The sequence below is a fragment of the Penicillium maclennaniae genome, assembly GCF_028827695.1.
Source record: "Penicillium maclennaniae strain IBT 15551 chromosome Unknown utg000003l:1.0-5670915.0:1.0-5674809.0, whole genome shotgun sequence".
NCBI classification, from domain to species: domain Eukaryota; kingdom Fungi; phylum Ascomycota; class Eurotiomycetes; order Eurotiales; family Aspergillaceae; genus Penicillium; species Penicillium maclennaniae.
In genome coordinates this window covers 2,775,460-2,794,516 of record NW_026623215.1, presented here as the reverse complement: position 1 = coordinate 2,794,516, position 19,057 = coordinate 2,775,460, and the positions used below count along the sequence as shown (strand labels likewise).

The 19,057-nt window shown below is 51.0% G+C and overlaps 8 protein-coding genes across 8 annotated transcripts; 5 read left to right on the top strand and 3 right to left on the bottom strand.

Moving 5' to 3' along the window:
- Positions 1 to 286: 286 nt before the first annotated feature.
- Positions 287 to 2,093, top strand: N7477_003153 (cytochrome P450; the record flags this gene model as incomplete). The annotated part of the gene is made up of 4 exons (XM_056964816.1): positions 287 to 349; positions 501 to 1,634; positions 1,692 to 1,861; positions 1,916 to 2,093. The coding sequence occupies 4 exons, from the start codon at positions 287 to 289 to the stop codon at positions 2,091 to 2,093; spliced, it is 1,545 nt and encodes a 514-aa protein (XP_056824769.1).
- A 1,235-nt stretch (positions 2,094 to 3,328) lies between these two features.
- Positions 3,329 to 4,434, top strand: N7477_003152 (alpha/beta fold hydrolase; the record flags this gene model as incomplete). Its single annotated transcript, XM_056964815.1, has 2 exons — positions 3,329 to 3,740; positions 3,806 to 4,434. 2 exons carry the CDS (start codon positions 3,329 to 3,331, stop codon positions 4,432 to 4,434), a joined length of 1,041 nt encoding a protein of 346 aa, XP_056824768.1.
- A 454-nt stretch (positions 4,435 to 4,888) lies between these two features.
- On the top strand, positions 4,889 to 5,710 carry N7477_003151 (uncharacterized protein; the record flags this gene model as incomplete). Its single annotated transcript, XM_056964814.1, has 1 exon — positions 4,889 to 5,710. One exon carries the CDS (start codon positions 4,889 to 4,891, stop codon positions 5,708 to 5,710), a length of 822 nt encoding a protein of 273 aa, XP_056824767.1.
- An 852-nt stretch (positions 5,711 to 6,562) lies between these two features.
- Positions 6,563 to 7,432, bottom strand: N7477_003150 (putative GPI anchored glycoprotein; the record flags this gene model as incomplete). Its single annotated transcript, XM_056964813.1, has 4 exons — positions 6,563 to 6,713; positions 6,769 to 7,050; positions 7,115 to 7,251; positions 7,313 to 7,432. 4 exons carry the CDS (start codon positions 7,430 to 7,432, stop codon positions 6,563 to 6,565), a joined length of 690 nt encoding a protein of 229 aa, XP_056824766.1.
- A 981-nt stretch (positions 7,433 to 8,413) lies between these two features.
- On the bottom strand, positions 8,414 to 10,109 carry N7477_003149 (putative MFS transporter; the record flags this gene model as incomplete). Its single annotated transcript, XM_056964812.1, has 2 exons — positions 8,414 to 9,811; positions 9,861 to 10,109. 2 exons carry the CDS (start codon positions 10,107 to 10,109, stop codon positions 8,414 to 8,416), a joined length of 1,647 nt encoding a protein of 548 aa, XP_056824765.1.
- A 1,304-nt stretch (positions 10,110 to 11,413) lies between these two features.
- Positions 11,414 to 13,885, top strand: hrdA (E3 ubiquitin-protein ligase HRD1; the record flags this gene model as incomplete). The annotated part of the gene is made up of 5 exons (XM_056964811.1): positions 11,414 to 11,437; positions 11,487 to 11,591; positions 11,674 to 12,655; positions 12,735 to 12,780; positions 12,838 to 13,885. The coding sequence occupies 5 exons, from the start codon at positions 11,414 to 11,416 to the stop codon at positions 13,883 to 13,885; spliced, it is 2,205 nt and encodes a 734-aa protein (XP_056824764.1).
- A 430-nt stretch (positions 13,886 to 14,315) lies between these two features.
- N7477_003147 (putative mitochondrial carrier protein (Rim2)) lies at positions 14,316 to 15,439 on the bottom strand (the record flags this gene model as incomplete). Its single annotated transcript, XM_056964810.1, has 3 exons — positions 14,316 to 14,525; positions 14,586 to 15,276; positions 15,327 to 15,439. 3 exons carry the CDS (start codon positions 15,437 to 15,439, stop codon positions 14,316 to 14,318), a joined length of 1,014 nt encoding a protein of 337 aa, XP_056824763.1.
- Positions 15,440 to 17,173: 1,734 nt separating this feature from the next.
- Positions 17,174 to 18,342, top strand: N7477_003146 (DUF3431 domain-containing protein; the record flags this gene model as incomplete). Its single annotated transcript, XM_056964809.1, has 2 exons — positions 17,174 to 17,475; positions 17,541 to 18,342. The coding sequence occupies 2 exons, from the start codon at positions 17,174 to 17,176 to the stop codon at positions 18,340 to 18,342; spliced, it is 1,104 nt and encodes a 367-aa protein (XP_056824762.1).
- Positions 18,343 to 19,057: the final 715 nt, after the last annotated feature.

Genomic DNA, 19,057 nt, shown 5'->3' with positions numbered 1-19,057 from the left:
TTGAATGCTAGCCTAGAACAAAATGAAGATCACCTTTTACCTTTGTATCACAGCCATCACGGCCTCCAAACCTGTCACCTTCCGACAATTCATCAAAAGTAGTGTTACTTCGGCTTCTGCTTGGAAACTTGCCCTCAATAATCCGATCTTCATACACAGGGAACCCTCTCCATCGGCCCACTTCCCCAAAGGGGGAACGGGATAGCGCCCAAAACAAGTGGATTATATGGGCTTGTGGCTCTGCAAGCCCCCGGACTCCATCCCTCCTTCGTCACGCACTTTCAGAATGGCGCCTTGGACAGCATCAGTCTCCATCATCCCATTCTGGTGCCTGTCTGCAGCACTGCTGGTAAGTTGCATGGCCCGTACGCCCTCGTTTGTGGGAGCTGCAGGACCCTACAGCAGAATCACACCCAGCCCAATTCCTGCTTGGCTGTTTCTGAGCCCTATTTTCCGCTCCGTCATCTGGGCTTCGCTAATTTGGCATGTTCTGCAACTAGCTCTTGCTTGCATGCGCCGGCAGCATCATCTATGAACTTTACCTGTCTCCGCTCAGTCACTTTCCTGGTCCAAAGCTATGGGCCATCTCACGTATCCCCGGACAGTTGTCTGTTTTGAGGGGTCGGAATCACTTGGATGTCTTGGCTTTACATGAAAAATATGGCCCTGTTGTCCGGATCAGCCCCAATGAACTTGCCTTCAACACTCCACAGGCTTTTCGTGATATCTACGGTGCTAGACCCGGGGGCTGCTTTGCCAAGGATCGAAGTCATTATTTGCCGCCTGCGAATGGCGTGGATCACATGGTTTGTGCAGTGGACAATGCTGTGCACGCGCGTCAGCGGCGTCTATTGGCCCATGCCTTCTCAGAACGAGCCCTACGAGACCAGGAAGGCTTGATCAAGGGCTATGTGGACACCATGATTGGCAAGCTTCGTTTCGAGATGACCAAAACATCTCGTATTGACATTAACAATTGGATGAACTACACGACCTTTGACATCACCGGCGATCTGATGTTCGGTGAGTCTTTCGACTGTCTCAAAGACAGCCGGTTGCATCCTTGGATTCAATTGGTCTTCAATTCCATCAAAGCACTTGCTATTGCGGGTGTCGCAAATCAATTCCCAGTGCTTGGAAGTGTCTTCTACGCTTTAGTCCCGAGGGAAGTGAAAAGAAAGGCTATTGAGCATTTCGATCTGGCAGCTCAAAAAGTTGATCGACGGCTGGAGACGAACATGACCCGCCCTGATTTCATTTCGGCAATCTTACAGAATGGCCTCAGCGAGTCAAAGGGCCAATATTTGGATGGAGGGCGGATCATGAGCAGAGCCGAGATCCACTCGAATGCGTTCATCCTCATCGTGGCTGGCAGTGAAACTGCTGCCACTTTGCTTTCCGGCGCGATCTTCTATCTGTGTAGCAACCCGGCTGTCATGAGCCAGCTTGTCTCTGAAATTCGATCTGCATTTATTCAGGAAAACGATATTACTTTTCGCAGTGCAGCTTCCTTGGTGTACCTCGCAGCCGTGATTGAAGAATCCCTTCGCATGCACCCGCCCTTTGTCACAAGTCTCGCGCGCGTTTTTCCTTCCGGTGGATCGATGGTTGATGGGCATTATGTGCCTGGGGGGGTATGTCTGCAGTAGCATTGAAATTAAGTACAACTAACTGACTTTTGTTCTAATCAGACCATTGCCGCCTGCCATCACTACGCCTCATATCGCTCCTCGTCAAACTTCACCTTGCCCCACAGCTTCCTCCCTGAGCGATGGCTCGGCCACGATTCACGCTTCGAACAAGACAAAAAAGATGTGCTACAGCCTTTCAGCCTTGGACCACGAAATTGTCTTGGAAAGAAGTATGTGCTCCCTGACCACTTCAAAGGTATATTCTGACAATGCTTTTGTTACAGCTTGGCATACTGCGAAATCCGCCTCATCATCTGCAAACTATTGTACCATTTCGATCTCACCCTTTGTGCTGACAGTACGAATTGGACCAACCAGAAAGTGTATTTCCTTTGGGATAAGCCGCCGCTCATGGTGACCCTCAAGGACCGATTCCAGAAGACAGAGGAGGTCTCGATTTAACTTATTTTTCTGCAAGACCTGAATGTGCCGGGGGGGGGGGGCGTCCATTTCTCTAAATTTTCATAGCTGTGACGCTGCAATCATGAATTGGGGGGGGGTTGGACCTCAAAGTGGAACTTGGATGCATGAGGGGCTGTTCTTTTTTTTCCGATTTCAAGTGGATGCATGAGCTAATTAGGCGTTGCGGAATCATCATTTGCTTTTTAGCCAGCGTTTCTTGCAGTCACTCGGGCTGGTTTAGAAGTGACTGTCATAGATTGAATCGAGATAGAATCACAAGACTAGCGCGGAATTTACACTTTTGTTTTTGCCTTGAAGTCGGCTCTTCTAGTGTGCGATCTTGGAGTATGATACTATCTTTCGAAAAGGCATGGAGGGCTTTGGTCATGTGAAGCAATCACTGCTCTTCCTCTTCTTCTTCTTCTTCTTCTTCTCCGTCATCATTGAGGAAGAATCACATGGTTGCCTACTACCTGAGTCAGTGTTTGTTCCAATGTCGAGGTCAAGACCAAGCGTACTCATGAAATCGGGACTACACCAGGGTAGTCCAAATGAAAAGCTGAGTTTTGTAATTTTTTTTGTACACCAATTACATGGCTGTGTTGTCAGTTGGGTACATCTAGCATCTTTGGCGAATAACTTCTACTGGCAATTAACATGGGGAGGTGTGTTTCGGACTGCTATAGAAGTTACCATGTTGTTCGCGGTGATTGAATTCCTTCGGGCCCTTCATTTCGAGAATCCTCATCGGAGTTCCTTTCGTACTTTCAGAGATGTACTTGGTGTTGTATTTCGAGTGCATGTTCTAAAAGTGATTTTGTCCATGAACGTGTCTATTTAGTATTATCTAGGTGAACGAGGGAATGAGAAATGAGAGTGTGGGAATCAGAGCAGAATCAATATCAGCATTGGCCGGACAACCTTGAAATCTAGATCAGGAATATTTATTCGTTTGATAATGGTCTGACTTATCCTTGATAAACCTCTAATTGTCATTATTTCCTGTTCTTCGTTACATTGTAAGTTACGAGGACTCCCTCCATAAAGAAGCGCACTATTGTAGCCTAAATTGGTGGATGTCAGCAATATAAGCCTTAGCCTCAATCTCAGCCTCGCTAAATCTCACCGTGTCTTAGGTGAATCTCTAGCTTTCATTACTGAACCCTCCCCGTCACCAGAAACGTTGGATGAGATATCAAGAGGTTTTGATTCCCTATAACGATACCCCGGTCGCCATGTCAGATCCTCTCGCGCTGATCTCTAACTCGTGCTTCCACCGCCGTGTCACCTTCGACATCGCATGTGGCTCGCTGACAGTCTCTTTTGCCGAGGTTGGCTGCGCCACCGGGCCCGCCCTGCTCTTCCTACCGGGGATGTTCGCCTCGCGCTATGTAGGCATCCCTCTGCACGCGCTTGCCGAGCGCGCAGGCGTGCGTCTGCTCGTCGTCGACCGAGCGGGCATGGGCGCATCGACGGATGTGCCCCTCCACCAGCGAGTCTCCACCTGGGTCGAGTTGGTCCCGCGCCTGTTAGCACATCTCGGTATTGCGCGCGTCAATTTGGTCGCTCACAGTGCGGGCACGGTATTTTTGCTCAATACCTGGGCCCAATGCCGTGAACTTTTGAACCCCGAAGTTTTCTTACTAGGTAAATGTCTCCAATGCCTTCTTCGTTGGGAGAAGTAATAGATTAACTTTGAACCCCGCTTCCAGCCCCTTGGGTGGATACCGCCCATTCCCATGTCACCGTGATGCAAATGGCCCAGTATATTCCCACCAAAGCCTTCACATTCTGGCACCAGATCCCGCGCTTCTTCGTAACCCAGGGAGCCCCTATGCTTGCGACAAGCGGAGGGTTGATTCGCAAGATCACATCCCGAAATAGCGCAGCAGAGGAAACCCGTTCTTCTCTTGATGCTACTGAGCAGGGCATCGAGCATGATTCTGGTATTTCCCACGCGGAACAGGCGGAGCTCTTTCGCCTGTCCCTTCGCTTCATGTACGATGAGAGTACTGTTGGCGCGAATAGCGAGGCTTTACAGTGTCTTCGCAAGGGCGACAGTGACTGGGGGGCCTGCTCGGATTATGCTCAATGCGCGCAGACGCTGGCTGCACGCGAACAATCCATGGATGATCGAATGCGTGTTCGTGTCTATTTTGCGGCTACCGATGCCTTAGTGGGTAGACGGGGACAACACTATTTTGAATCCTGTTGGCAGGCACCCGGTGTAGAGGCCATTGACTTTGTCTCCAGTACGGTCGATGGGACAGATCACGATACTCTGTTGCAGTCGGAGGATGTATGGAAGGCGATCATGGCCTCGGTTAGTGGGCGTGAATAATTGAATCCACATTTGCATATAAACCAACGTGGATCTACCCCGACTGTATCGATAAATCTCAATCCCTGGAGAACCATAGTGACCCTATTACGAGAACCCTGACCAGAAAAATAATCCAGCTCCTCTTCTATCTTGGAATCACCATGACTGTGTATTGCTCCCTGTGGCTGGTTACATCGCTTGGCCTAGTTCCACTTTCCCCCCCCCCCGACTTGGTCCACTTGGTCCACTTGGTCTACATGGTCCACATGAATCGTGCATGACTCGCCGTGACTCAACACTGGCTGCTTGCACCACTGTAGTATAAATAGGATACAGGACTTTCAAGGATTAATTGACAACATTTCAAACAAAACTTCATAGAGTGCATCACAGTCCATTGCCAATTGTTCCCATTCTCGATTTCACCGCGGCAACGATAACCGCAATCACGACCTCAACCACATCGTCCACCATGGCCCCAATCACCTTCTACGACATCGCCCTCCGCCCCCCGGTAGAGAAAACTGCTTGTTCTCCAAACCCCTGGAAAACCCGCTACGCTCTCAATTTCAAACAAACCGCCTACAAAACAACTTGGGTGCCCCTGGGCGAGATCAGCACCGTCCGCGGCGCTTTCAACATCCCCGCGTCGCGCACATTCGCCGATGGATCCCCTTATCAGACCCTACCCATGATCTCCGATCCAGCAACTGGACGTGTAGTGGGTGATTCGTTTGAGATAGCAGTATACCTCCAGGAACAATACCCGTCCTCGGGAGCCGGAGATTTGTTCCCTGTGCAGGAGCTGGAGTACAAATTCGGGCAAGTCTTGAATCTGCCCGCGCCGATCGCGGAAACGAAAGTCGCCGATGGACATGTGACGGCGTACGTGAAGTTCAACACGAATGTCGATGCTGCTTTTAGCGCGCATGCGCAGCTAGTGCTGGAGGGGTTCCCGTTTGATCCTGCGACTGCGGAGAAAGATAAGGCGGAGTTCTCGCGTCGGTCGGGAGTGCCGTGGGATTCTTTGGAAATCAGTGAGGAGAAGAGGAAGGAGGTGGTGAAGGAGTTTGAGGACGATCTGGCGGGGCTTGCGGAGTTATTTTCGAGAGACGCGAGTGGGCCGTTTTTGAGGGGAAGTCGAGCTTGTTATGCGGATTTCATTGTCGGGGGTTGGTTGCGCATGTATTGGGGCATGTTGCGGGCGGAGGAGTGGAAAGCGATGACGGGGTGGCATAATGGTGTGTTTGGAAAGTTACATGAGGCTCTAGAGGTGTTTGCGCAGTTGGACTAGATCGGAGTGAGCAGGCTGGGCAAAGAATGATGGATGATAGCGTGTATATATGATGATATGAACATAACTCGGACTTCACTTTAAAAGAGAATTATCTCAATCAGCGAGATTATGATTATTGTATGATCTAGTTTCTTGTCCGAGGGCATTCCGGAATGATATATACCCGATTTCAGATGTATTTGAACAGAATATGCTAAGCCTCGCCTGGGAAGTGCCAACTAACATTTATAGCTAAAAATTTTGATCAACCGCAATTCAAATATCAGTTTGTTGATCATGGATCTGGATGACTCCATGGAGTTGTATGTTTCTAGATAATACATACGCGGGTGCTATCTCTGGTCTATGTAGTCACACTCCTGGTAATTGTTCGGTAGAGAAGGCCAGGACCAACCTCTTCTGTACGTGATAGCAAGGAGATCCAATAACACCATGGAACATCTATACCCTTCACAAATGAAAAAGGGAATGAGAACGTTGAAACCCCAATCAACTATGTCACTATGAAGGTACAGGCAGGGATGTAAGAATGGTATATCCAGTTCCATCAAAATAATAGTGACACATCAGAAGAAGAAGAAGAAGAAGAAGAAGAAGAAGAAGAAAAAAAGAAATACAGGAGCCGGCGCTGGTTCATGCAGTCGTGTAGAAAAATATCAAATCATTAAGTAATAGTAGATGTGGTACACATAGTGTTACATGATAAACATCCAATTAGAAAATAGCGTGGCTGGCTCCAAGGGCGCAAAAAGCTGGAACCCCAATGGAGACAGCCACATCATTAGCCCCGCGTGGGTACTCGGTATTAGAATCCTGCACATGTAAAGGAAAACAAAAGGGTCGCGTCGATTATGCGAGGGCGTAGAACATCGCCATTACGGCTCCTCCCAGAGCCCAGCCGTTGCCGGACAGAGCGGCGGCGCCAGCAGCAGAGGGGGTAGCTGAGGCCGGGGCGGTAGAGGCAGCGGGAAGAGGGGTGCCGGTGATAACGGTGCCGGTGCTGGAAGGGAGCCTAGCCGAGCTGGTCACCATGCGGGTAGACGAAGCGGGCTTGCTGGTGGACTTCTTCGGGCTCGAGATCGGGGTCCGGGTCGAGGGGAGTGACGGTCGAAGTTGGGGTGACGGTCGAGGTGGACGTCAAGGTCGAGGTCGAGGTCGAAGTCGGGGTGGGGGTCGAAGTGGGGGTCGGGGTGCTGGTTGAGCAGGGACCCGTCACCGTCACGGGCATGTAGTTCAAGTCCTTGCTGTTCAAGGTGTGATGCACAGTCACGGTGCCTTCCTGGGCGAAGCAAGAGGCGTAGGTGGTGCCAGAGAGGTTGCAGCCGATGGATGCAGTGCTGTGATGTACGTTAGAATAGTCACTTAAGGTTGGAGTATGCGCGGCTAATGAGGCTCCCTTACTTTCCGTTGCTGTCAGCGTTCACCAGTGACATGGTGGTGGGCGCGGCCATGGCGGTCATGCCAGTGCCGAGGATTCCACAGGCAGAGGCAGCAACTGTGGTCGGGCAGGTAATCAGGTAGGTGGTGGTCTCGCCGTTCTGATGGTGATGTTAGTTTGAAACACTCTTATTTATACCTCGACGTCGATGGGCTACATACGGAGTTGAGAACACCAGCCTGAAGATCATGACCCTCAAACCCAGGCAGCAGAAGAGTCGCAGTGTTGCCAGCGGCGACGGCAGTAGCGCCAGTCAAGAGGGCAACGGTGTGGAAACGCATGTTGACGATATTGAACGTATTAGATGTTTGAGATCCGACGAATCGAGAACTAGAAATGGCTTCAAAAGAGTGTAGGACTTGGAATAGCAACGACCAGTTTTAAACGAGGGGACTGGTCTAACAAGTTGAACGAGAGACTGAAAAGAATAAAAGGGCGTTACGCCTAGAGACAGAGTGAAGCCAGATGAGGAGGAGAAGGATCCCGGGGGGGGGTGGAAGAGGGCGATACGCCCATAAAAGCGAAGTATGGCCTGCGAATCCTGCACAGGGGCGCCAAGAGGCTTTAGGGTCATTGAGGGACATTTCCAACGACCTCAAGGACCCTGATTGGGGAGGATGAAGTGATAGTGGGCGGCTAACACAAGAACGGGTCCGGGACAGAACCATGAACAGGCCCCAGGGGTTCCCCAGTAAGCGGGCGCAAACACTAGAAAGGGGCACGCTATTTCCTCCACTAAACTGGGGTTGGTTTAGGCTCCGGCTTTGACCCAGGGTTTGGCGGATCATTCGCTCCGAAACACCCTGATCGGGTAGGTTGTTGGTCGCTCGTCATAAACAAAGAGCTATAGCCCGTGTTTTGCTGGCAGGTGGTCCGTCATTGCCAGGATGAAATATGCAATGTCGTGGAAAATGACCGCGGCGAGATCTATGCGATCGTCTATTGCTATTTCTCCCTCGCTAGGAGAAGGGAAAGAGGCGGTTCAACCCTATGGCCCGGGTGGGGAACAAGCAAATAGAACCTTAGAAAAGCCACGCAGGTCCGATACCCGAGTCGCAATTTCCCTTTTGCGACCCTAGGTTCATTTAGCGTGAGTAACCTCGGATTTTGGCCCCCCCAGCTGCTCTGGACGCTGGACGATGAGGCTAAGAGTGTAGCTGCATCGCCCCGATGCAGCTAACTCAGGTTGAAACACTGGGGATACAGGCTTCCCATATTTAGATCTAGCTAGAACAGCAACCGTTTGATATTGATGCCTTGTCTTACACGGTGACCCGAGCCACATGATTCAGAACTCCACACACGACACCCGTCGCCAAGAGGATTCCGTTAAATCCCGCCATGATGTAGAACGGGGTGCCTGAGGACAAGACGTCGAACAAAAGTCCGCCTACTTTGGTGAGCAAAAGGATGCCCGCACCACCGTAGAGCGAGTACACTCCGGCGATGGATCCCTTCAGGTGTGCTAGGTGCTGCAGCTGTCGGTTGACTGACCCCGCTAAGAGCGGGCGGTCCTCGTCGTCCCCACTGCTCTCCTCGCTTTGATCGGTGATCTTGCGTAGCACGTCGTCGTCGATGCTCACTCGCAGGATGCCCTTGCTGAGCACTGCCAAGCTGCAGACTATCGCACCAATTTGGCTGATACCGACCAGTCCCATAATCACAAACACGCCGGCGCTACCGTCGGGGCCTTGGAATTGAGGGCTGGGCATTAGTGCAAATGCCAAGTATCCCACGACTCCAACGAGAGCAGCGAAGAGAAGGGGGAAATTGTATCGGCGGGACTTGTCGGTGAGGTAGCCAAACGCTGGCGCCGCAATGAGCGCAACCAGTTGAGATACCCCGGTCAGAATCGATGCCACAATGTACGCGCGCGGACATGCTTTCTTGATGTCGCCGAGACCGGAGCCTGGCACCGGGTCATGGTTCTCATGGCATAGACCCGACCCGCGGTAGTAATGGTTGACGGCCAGAGGAATGAACAGTGAGATGCCGACCGAGGATGCCCGAGCAACGAATCCTCCGACATACCCCAGCCCGATGCTGCGATTGCGGAACCCCAAAAGCATCGCGGTGGTCAACTGTTTCCAGTATGGCAGGTTGGCTGGATGAACTTCCTCTCCATTTTGTTCATCCGATTCATAAGAAGAATCTGTCTTCCACAATGCACTCCATCCTTTCTCTTCCTCCCCAGGAAGATCACGAAGACCGATAAAGCTGACCAAGCTAATGATGACAGCCACCACAGCTACCAGGTAGTAGCTGCGCTGCAGAGCTTCAGCAGGCGAGAGACCCATTTTTTCGAACCGGGCTGGCAGAGGAAGAAACACGCCCAGCGAGACCAGCGCGCCGCAACCAGCGAACAGCCCAACGAACCCAGAGAGCCGAGCAGATGGCGATGCCTCGGGATTGGAATCTCCCTGGCTTGCTATATGTCGATCTGGAGTAATGATGAGCTCCGAAGAAACAGAAGCTCGATACGCCTCCCTTTTGAACGCCTTGCCCGTCACTGTTGGCAAGACTGCGGTAACCATAGTCGAGACAGCCGACCCACCAACACTGAAAAGGAGCCGGCCGAAAAGAAGCTGCGGGTATACATTCGTAGACTGCACAAAGACAACCAACGCCACCGCAATCACCGCATAACCAAGAGTACATACCTAATGAGGTCAGCTGTCGTTGACCAGTACAGGGCCAGGACCAACATACAATTCGCACGCCTATACGATCCGAAAGAACACCCCATAGCGGACACGCTGCTAATGCTAGCAACTCATCCGCGAACCCTAGCGTGCCGACGGCATCGCCCTCGCCATCAGTCAGCCCGATAAGATCGGTGACCACGAAGGAGACCGAAGAATTGATGAATACTAGGAACGCGATAGAGAAGGGACACACTGCCAATAGATAGGTTAGTGTCTGTCGCCTTGAGGCCGTGAACAATGCCGATGATGCCATCTCCGGTGAAGGGGCATTGCTCAAGTTGAGATGTGGATGGCTCGGGATCGGCGCGTTCCAGCTAATTGTGTCACCGATGGGCGGGGTGTCACGTGCGATCAGATAAACAAGTTTGCTCCATACTCGGCTTATGTTCGGCGGTCCCAGATCAGTTGTATGGTACGGAATTGGTATTTCGAAAATCGCGATCATCTTACTACATCCCCAGCCCCAACATTGCTTGAGTCGCGAGTTGTGCTGAATATAACTCAGCCACAAGCACGCTAGGCGTCATTTGGCAATAGCCTATCGGGATGTCCATCACCAAGAACAATCTTCAACATGGGGTTTTCTTGTGATTTCTCTGATCGACTGTAAATCATAAACGATAAAAAGATCAGAAGCTGGTAGTAGAATTGAAGGTCGAATAGTCTGTTGAGATGGCCAATGTGCAGTTCCAAAATGTACCGCGTATTATGGTAGGGCTCAAATGACTCCTGCTGGGTAATATGAGGTAGTTGATCGAGGTGAAATCAAATAGCGGGCATTGACAATAAAATGCATGAAACCTGAATGTGATATTGTACTGATGGCAATAGGTTTTGAATCACAATGACTGATTTCGATCGCACCTTTTGATCACATATTTCACGAGATCTTGAATGCGGACACACCTTGTACGAGGAATATGGGGGAACTATCACGTAGAGTTTAAAATGTGCTCACTTCCTTGCTGGCTGAGAGCGATGATGATTCTCGACGTGTCGCGTATATCCTTTTTAGTGTTATTAATCATATCTATTGGTTACACATTCTGACAGGAGTCTGAACTCGAAAATATCTTGGCCGATGTGAATTGAGAAAAATGTTAATCAAAATTTAATATGTATGAAGCACCGATTCTTTTGCCGAGAGTGATGAGCACTCTTGACGTGTCACGTAAATTTGTTTCTAGTGCTTTTATCCGCTATAGAATCAAAAGCACGGATAAGGCGCGGAGACAGGATCAATAGATCAATCACCTGGGTTGTCAATCCAAAGCACGAGTATACTCTTAACAACTCAAAAATCAGACTCATCATAAACTATCCTCTCTCTGAACTATCGATCAATTTAATAAAATATAGCTCATTCGACAGGTCTTATACAAGTATGAGCACATCTAAGGCACGTGCGGGTCAAAACGCTGACATAAGATGCGGAGGTGCGGTTATTCTGGAAAGCTGTCCAGATCGAGACATACTCCACGTCTCCCAATGTCCTAGAGTCGCTTTCCCCCTTCCTCCTCTGATGACATTCAGCCCGCGAGTTTCAGTCAATCCACCATGAGACTGGCCGCGTACACTGGGGTGAGTACTCCCACCACATTGACCTGAACCCCCGCTGACTCGATTCAAGGCCTCCGTGGTCTTGGCCACCGGCGTGTTCCTGAAAGCTCTCCATCAAAGAGCGAACTTCTATGCGGCATGTGTATATCTCTCGCAAAGTAGTGCGAATCTTATGGTGCGTCTGCCCTCTGCCCTCTGCCCTGACGACATTTAACTCCCCATTCTTTGGCCGTGGCTGACTATCGGGCGACAATTAGATCCTTACGAATTTGTGTCTCCTTATTACCGGCTTCGTCCTTTTCTGGCTTCAGCGACTTCTCTATGGACGTTTGCGCCCCATCGAGACCGAACAACTGTACGAGCGGGCGTGGTTTGCTGTCACAGAGACATGTCTGGCTATGACCATCTTCCGGGGTTCTCTCGGGGGTTGGTTCTTGGTCATGTTTATCTCGCTATTGGTCGGAAAGGTTTGGGGATGGATCGGGGAGGGGCGCGTGGAGTTTCTCGAGCAGCAACCACCCGCGAACCCCAGATTGTTCCACGCCCGCTTGGCGTTGTCCCTGCTTCTTACGACCCTCTTCAACGCGTTCATGCTGCGGTACTGCATCAATACTGTGATTCACCAAGCGAAGCCGGATATGATGGTGATGTTTGGGTTTGAGTTTGCAATTTTGACCATACTCTCAACCTCGACGGCTGCTCGCTATTGCATCGCATTGGTGGAGATCTATATTAATCACCAGCAGAAGAAGGCGAAGATGGATGAACGCCGGGCTGAGATTCGAACAGCTCGCCTCGAGGCTATTCAGGCGCACGCTCGTGCGGGAGCTACTTCCCCTCCTACCGACCTGCCCCACGAGAACGACGTGAACGAGCTAGAAATTGATGTCCCCGGATGGGAAGAAAAGGGTCGCTGGGTCTTTTACCTAGACCTCTTGACAGACTTCGTCAAACTTCTTGTCTACATTTGCTTCTTTGCCATTCTACTCACATTCTACGGCTTGCCAATTCATATCCTTCGCGACGTCGTGGTGACCATTCGGTCATTCGCTCGGCGGATTATGGACTTCGTTCGATATCGGAACGCCACCAGGGACATGAACGAGCGATATCCTGATGCGACCCACGAGGAAGTGGCAAGGGAGGAAGTCTGTATCATTTGTCGTGAGGAGATGGTCTCGGTTTTGCCCGCCCCTGATGCTCCCGCCGAAGGTGAACGGCCTCCTGTTGGTGCGCAACGTACGCAACGTGTTCCCGATCGTCTACGCCCCAAGAAGCTTCCATGTGGCCATATTCTGCATTTCGCCTGTCTTCGCAGTTGGCTGGAGCGGCAGCAGAATTGCCCTACCTGCCGACGTCCTGTGGTAGGCGCAGAAGCAGCTGCTCGCCGCAATGTCAATAACAGACCTGGTGGGGTGCAGCCTGGAGATCAAGCTCCTGGCCAGGCAGGTCAAGCCGATGGAGCTCCCAGACCTCGCGTCTCATCAATTTGGTCCTTTCAGAATTGGCTTTGGGGCCGTGCGGGGCGACATGCTCCATAATCTGCACCAGCAAATTCACCAAGGCAATGTACCACAGCCTGCCATGAATGCCAACCAGCCAAATGGGCGACAGATTGGATTTGGGTTCGGTTTCGGACGCCGGCCACCGGCACCTGCTCAACCTGCTCAGCAGTTCCAGGTTCCTCCCACCGCTGAACCATCCAATCATGCCGATGTCCATACACAATTGCAGCAGATTGAGCAGCGTATTACGGAAGAAATCAACTCTCTGCGAGTCGCCACGGAGCAATTACAGCGTGTGCGTCACCTTCAAATGGAGTTGGATCGACTTCGTCTTCAGCAGGCCAACCCCTTCCTCCAACCAACAAGACCTGTCGCCTCTTCATCGCTGTCTGGAACTTTCACATCTTCGACTGGTCAGCGCTACGCCATTGGCCCCGGCGAGGCTGCTATGGGACCCGGGGATCCGCGTCTACCAGAAGGCTTCAATCTTCCAACAGGTTGGACTCTCATGCCTCTCAATCCTTCGGGGTGGGGTAACGGTAACGCAGATCAAGGCGTCAACGAAACGCCTACAGCTTCAGCAGCCTCGACGGCCAGCCCTCCCTCAAACGACATCTCAGCTCAAGCTCCAGCGACCTCTGAAACTCCAATTCAAAATGGAATTGCCGAGAACAATACTTCAGCTCCAAGCGCTGCAGCTTTGAACACCACCGCACCAGCCGCACCCCTTCAAACGGTATTCGATTGGTCGACACTCGCTGCACCTCCACCAGAACATAGGACGGAGTCCCCATCGCAAGAATGGACAGACGTCCAATCAGAAGCGGGACCATCTACAATTCCAGCATGGGGTAACAACGGCCAAGCCAAAGAAGCTTCCATAGGCAGTGAACAACCCGGGGACCCTTCAAAGGGTAAGGCTCGCGGTCCTACTGTGGAAGAGGCCGAGGAAGAGGCGTCTTGAAGCTACGCCTCCATTTGCTAGTCCCCTACCCATTGTACTTTCCTCTTGGCTCCCTGATCGCATTCCCTACATACTATTGGATCAGCGTTGCATTGGCGTTTCTTTGAGCAAAATATCATACCCGGTCTCTACTTTTCTACACACACTTCCCAGACGTCCAATGGAAACCTTGGATATTTGAAAATTCCTTTGTTGAATTAGGTGTTTTGAATGTCACTACTCAATGTGAAATCCTTTTCGCAGCTACTGTACAGTATTTGAGCCTCCTCAATCACGATGATGATAATATGGTACATTCCCGGACAGGAGATTCTATTAACAGCTCCATGACCCAACCCCAACTCCAGATAGAATACATGCAATTAAGTAACAGCCCCTTTGGCAATACGAGGCCGCTTTTTTGATGATAGTGTACAATTGTGCCGGCACGTTACGACGTGCCTACAAAGCGCAGGACGAACTCATATACGCCCAGCGTGATGATAGCCGACGGAATGGATCGCACCATGTGAGGCATCAGACCTCCATAAAGGCCAGCCATTCCCTCTTCCTTGGCGATGAGACGGAAGCACTGCACCAGGCCGGTGTATTTCGGTTTTCCGTTTTCGAGAGGTGCTTGGCGGAGGCGAGTTCGAATAACCTGGATCGATAGCATGTCAGCAAATTATTATTCATCCAGTACATATCTTGAGTTGCGTACCTCATGGGGATAAGCAAGCAGTGCCGCAGCAAACTTGGCAGAACCGGCCGCTCCAGTCGTGCTGATCCAGCTTGTGATCTCCCGCTGCGTAGCTGTGTCCTGTCCATCCGGTGATCCGAGGGAGCTATGCAGCATTGTCTTCAAACGCTCGTACAGGACCAAGTGGAGTGCTGTCTCCGCTGAACCGAGATAACTCGCGCTGAGACCCTTGTATAAACCTCGGATACCTTCTTGGCGAAGGACCTGTTGCAAGCAGTCGAGACTGTTCTTGTAACGGCGACCTCCGGTAGCCTGATTTTTATCCAGTTGCAACCGTGTCTTGACGAGCCAGATCGGATTTGTCGCCGTGGCTGTGGCGATTCCGGCGGCGATGGCGGCTTGCGCGTGAATGAGGGTTGAGTCTTCGCCAAAACCTGTCATTTGGGCGCCGATGCGCTTGCAGTTCCCGTAGACGTAGAATTTGATCGCTGTTGCGGGAACCACGCCTGCGAGACTGGGACCTAGGCCGCGGAAGAATGCTTTCCATCCCTCGGCGCGGTAGATGTTGCTGATTATTCGGGCGGTTTTGTGACTTTTATGGAGAGGTGCATCGGGGGAAGATGGAGAAGGACGTTGGTAGAAATCCGATTGGAGACGTGTTCGAAGGACATCGAGAGGTGATGTGACGATTGCTGTTGCGAAGCCGCCGCTCCTGCGGTCGTGTTAGTCGGATTTTTGACGGCGGCGATATGGAAAACTTACGCGCCGGCGAGCAGGTGCACCAATGGGTCGTGAGACTTTTTCTGAGTTGATGGGACCCGGGTGGACCGGGTCTCATCAGCGGGCTGACCGTGGATCTTGGGGCTTTGCTGCATCGTGACAGCACATACTGGGGAGAGGACAAGTTAGGATCTTAGGAAATTTCCAATTTGGGATGTCTGGCGCCGCAGTTTTCGCGCTATCACGTGAGATAACAAATCCCGGATGTCTGATAGGCGCCACCGTCCCCTTTTAAGTTTTATTTTTCCCTTTTACCCCTAGATGTGTACAATGTGCTTTATTATATTGGTGACATGTGAGATTCAAGCATCGTTTTCATAGATCCATTGATACTACCGGGGCCACTTGTGTTGAGAAGTAAAAGCATGCGTGAACGTAGATCTCAGATCGTCATGTGTTGTACAGTTCCGAAGAATGCACTTGTTCTATGGTCAACCCTGTCACTCCTCCGAGATCGTTCTTTCGTGAAAAGTCCTGCATATCCTCGCCTTCGATGAATTATGATCGAGTGTCACACATTAGTAGCCATGTACCTAGTGTGACCCGAGAGGGTTCAACGCTTGAATATTATTCCGCCCAATTTGGTCTATATATGTAAGGTCGTTTTGCAATGTTCTATTTTGCAACCCTTTCGCATGGAGTGTTATACTTGTAGACCTCGGTCAGTGATCGTGCGCCCAAATCGATTCCGGATTCGGAGAATACACCATTTCATATTCACACATGCTAGGTATAGAGTCTTCCCTCTTCCATCATAGTATCCATAGAGACGTCCCATAGCTCTTCAAGAGGAGATTCGTATTGCGACGGTGATCTTTGCAATGATTCAAATTCAATGAATTTGATTCTTCAAATATACTTACGTGCCTGCTCTCAAAACATGACAATGTTGAGGTAAAGAAAGCCACGCACTCTACGTCTTGCAGGCTTTATAGAATGAAGTAAGAAATCTCGTTTTGTCTACGAAGTCCTCAGTAAGACCTACATGACACCGACATAAAGTAGGCTCCAAAGAGGATATGGGGGAAAACAAGCAATCGGAGGTAACCCGGATGAGATAGATACATCAAAGTATCCCAAACGATCGTCACATAGCTTTCCTGTCTAGGGTATGGGAAGAAGAGACGATACTATCTCTTCTACTTAATCAATGCGATCAAGATGAAAGAATCGAACCCTATAAAATAAATGAACCATCTCTGGAAAATCATGTAGGCCAAGCCTCGATCGAAGTGGAGGGAACCAGGCCATGCCACAGCCACTCGGATCTTCATAAGTGGAGCATCTCAGGGGGGCGACGATCTCCTGGCGCGCCTACATTTTTCCTTTTCGCGACGGGGCCCGGTACATTGTTTCATTCATTGCAGGGAGACTACCCCGGGTTGTCCACTGTAAAAAATATCAGCTGAAGTGACAGCGAGCACCCGTAATCATTGCAAAAGTTTGAGAACCGATGTCAAGGTTGAGACGCGTTACATTGACCAACGGTTGTCGTCATCGGGCGGTGCGCGGTCCAGATCCACCTCAATGTTTCAACAGTCAATTTGTCCGCCCCCGCGATAGGGACTCTTTCGGTTTCTTCCCCTGTCACTCCTCCCTCACATTCCTTATTTCCTGGAGTCTCCTCTCTGCCCTGCCATGATCGCCCCTTGAACGAGTACGTCCTAGCACCTCCAAGTCCTTTCTACGGGGTATTTTGGATGGAAAACCCATAATCTCGCTGTCTCGCGCACTGCGACACCTTGATTCGGGAAGAACCCCCACGGCTAACATTGTGCCTGTGCGACAGATCCATCCTCCGCATATAATTGTACCACCTGCCCTCGTCCATGATTCTCTCACGGCGATCGGTCCTCTTCCTTGGCTTCTTTTTCTTCCTCGGCTTCTACCTCACAGCCCGAAGCCTCTCGCATTCATGGCGTAATGCTTCCCAAGTCGTGGGACTAGGCGAATACTATGCCGCTTACCCATTTTCCAATACCAATACGAGCTGGACGGGGACGTTCAATCACAGTGCCTCTGACGAGAAAACCCTCTACGCACCCCCACCGAACTTTATTCCTGGGATCCCCAAGCCTTTAGGCTCGGCGTATTCGAAAGTGTTGGTGGTTCCACGACGAAAAAGGAGGATGTGAGTTGGATTGAGAAGGAGTTGCCAGGATGGCAAACCGCTATATACGTCGCCGATGATTCAAGGGCACCTCTTCACCCCCCGAAGAATAAGGGCCACGAGGTCATGATCTACCTTTCCTATTGTATCGACTTCTACGACGAACTACCTGATGTCGCGGTGTTCATTCACTCGCACCAAGAGGCCTGGCACAACGAGGAAATCTTTAACGGAGACACCGCGGAGATCCTTCGCAGTCTCAGCCTGGATCGTGTCATCAGAGAAGGATATATGAACACCCGCTGCGCTCATGGTCCTGGCTGCCCCGATTGGATGCATCCCGGTGCTGTTGTAGAGGATGAGTCCAAGCAGGAAGAAGTCATGCTGGCCCGCGCCTGGGGCGAACTATTCCCCGACGAGCCGGTCCCGTCGGTTCTAGCCCAGCCGTGCTGTGCGCAGTTCGCCGTATCTGGTGATCGTATTCGCACTATCCCGCGTTCCCGATTCATATTTTATCGCGACTGGCTCCTGCAGACGGACCTCAGCGATTATATCGCCGGTCGTATCTGGGAATACCTCTGGCAGTACGTGTTCACCGGTCAGCCCGTGGTCTGCGTGGAAGAAAGTGTTTGTCTCTGTGACGGCTACGGGTTCTGCTTCGGTGGCCCGGCAGAGCTCCAGAAATGGAGAGCGTTGGACGAAGAGAAAAAAGATATGCAGAAAGAGCTCGAGGATTGGATCTTTTGGGAAGACGATACTTCATTTGCTGAGGCCAGCGGCGAACTCGATGAGACCCAGGACCTGCAAGTCCCTCCCGCCTGGTCGCAAGAGTCAACTCCAGGATGCGGTGATGGAAAAAGAGACTCAAGTCTCACAGATGCTCGCTGAGGCTATCGACCGTGGGAAGAATCCCAAAAACCGAGCCTTAGAAGCTGGCCGCCCTTGGAATGACGGCGATGGCTTTTAGCTCGACTTGACTATGTGCTGTTTTCCCATATATTGGTGTCGGATCTGATCTTATATAAACTAAACTTGTCCTCGTATGCCCCTGGATATCAAAATGTTGTATAGCGCGCATCCACCTTTTGAGACGGATTTGGGACCCTGCTAGACCTTGTTGTTCCTTTTGATGTATATTATACCACCATCTACCATGTCCTTTTTAGAGCTGCTCAAATCAATCAATGGAATGAGAAGTATTATTCTAGCTTGAAAGCAATACCTGCCCAGAAAATTCAACAAGCAAGGATCGAGGCGCTGATTGGACATTCCGAGTACGACGTGAATACATCAGCGATGCTCACGTGACTCGATGCAAGGTTTGCACTGTCTGCTCCTCCTTCAAACCGCGCAAACATCATCTTCGTCGCGTTGCCTTATCAGCTCGGAGCTCAAGAGCTCCCTCCAAAAGTCCGATCAGCTTCGAATTCTTCTAATCTTCAGCACGCTCTTCACCCCTCCAGGGGTGTGGCGCTGTGAGGTCTCCGATACTCCCCCGGCCCACGATACCTCACGCGCGTGTGATCTATCAGCGAAAAGTAACATCGTTGACTTCCGACGCTGGCCGCTATATTCGGAGGTAGCTTTGCTCTTCAGAGGAGCC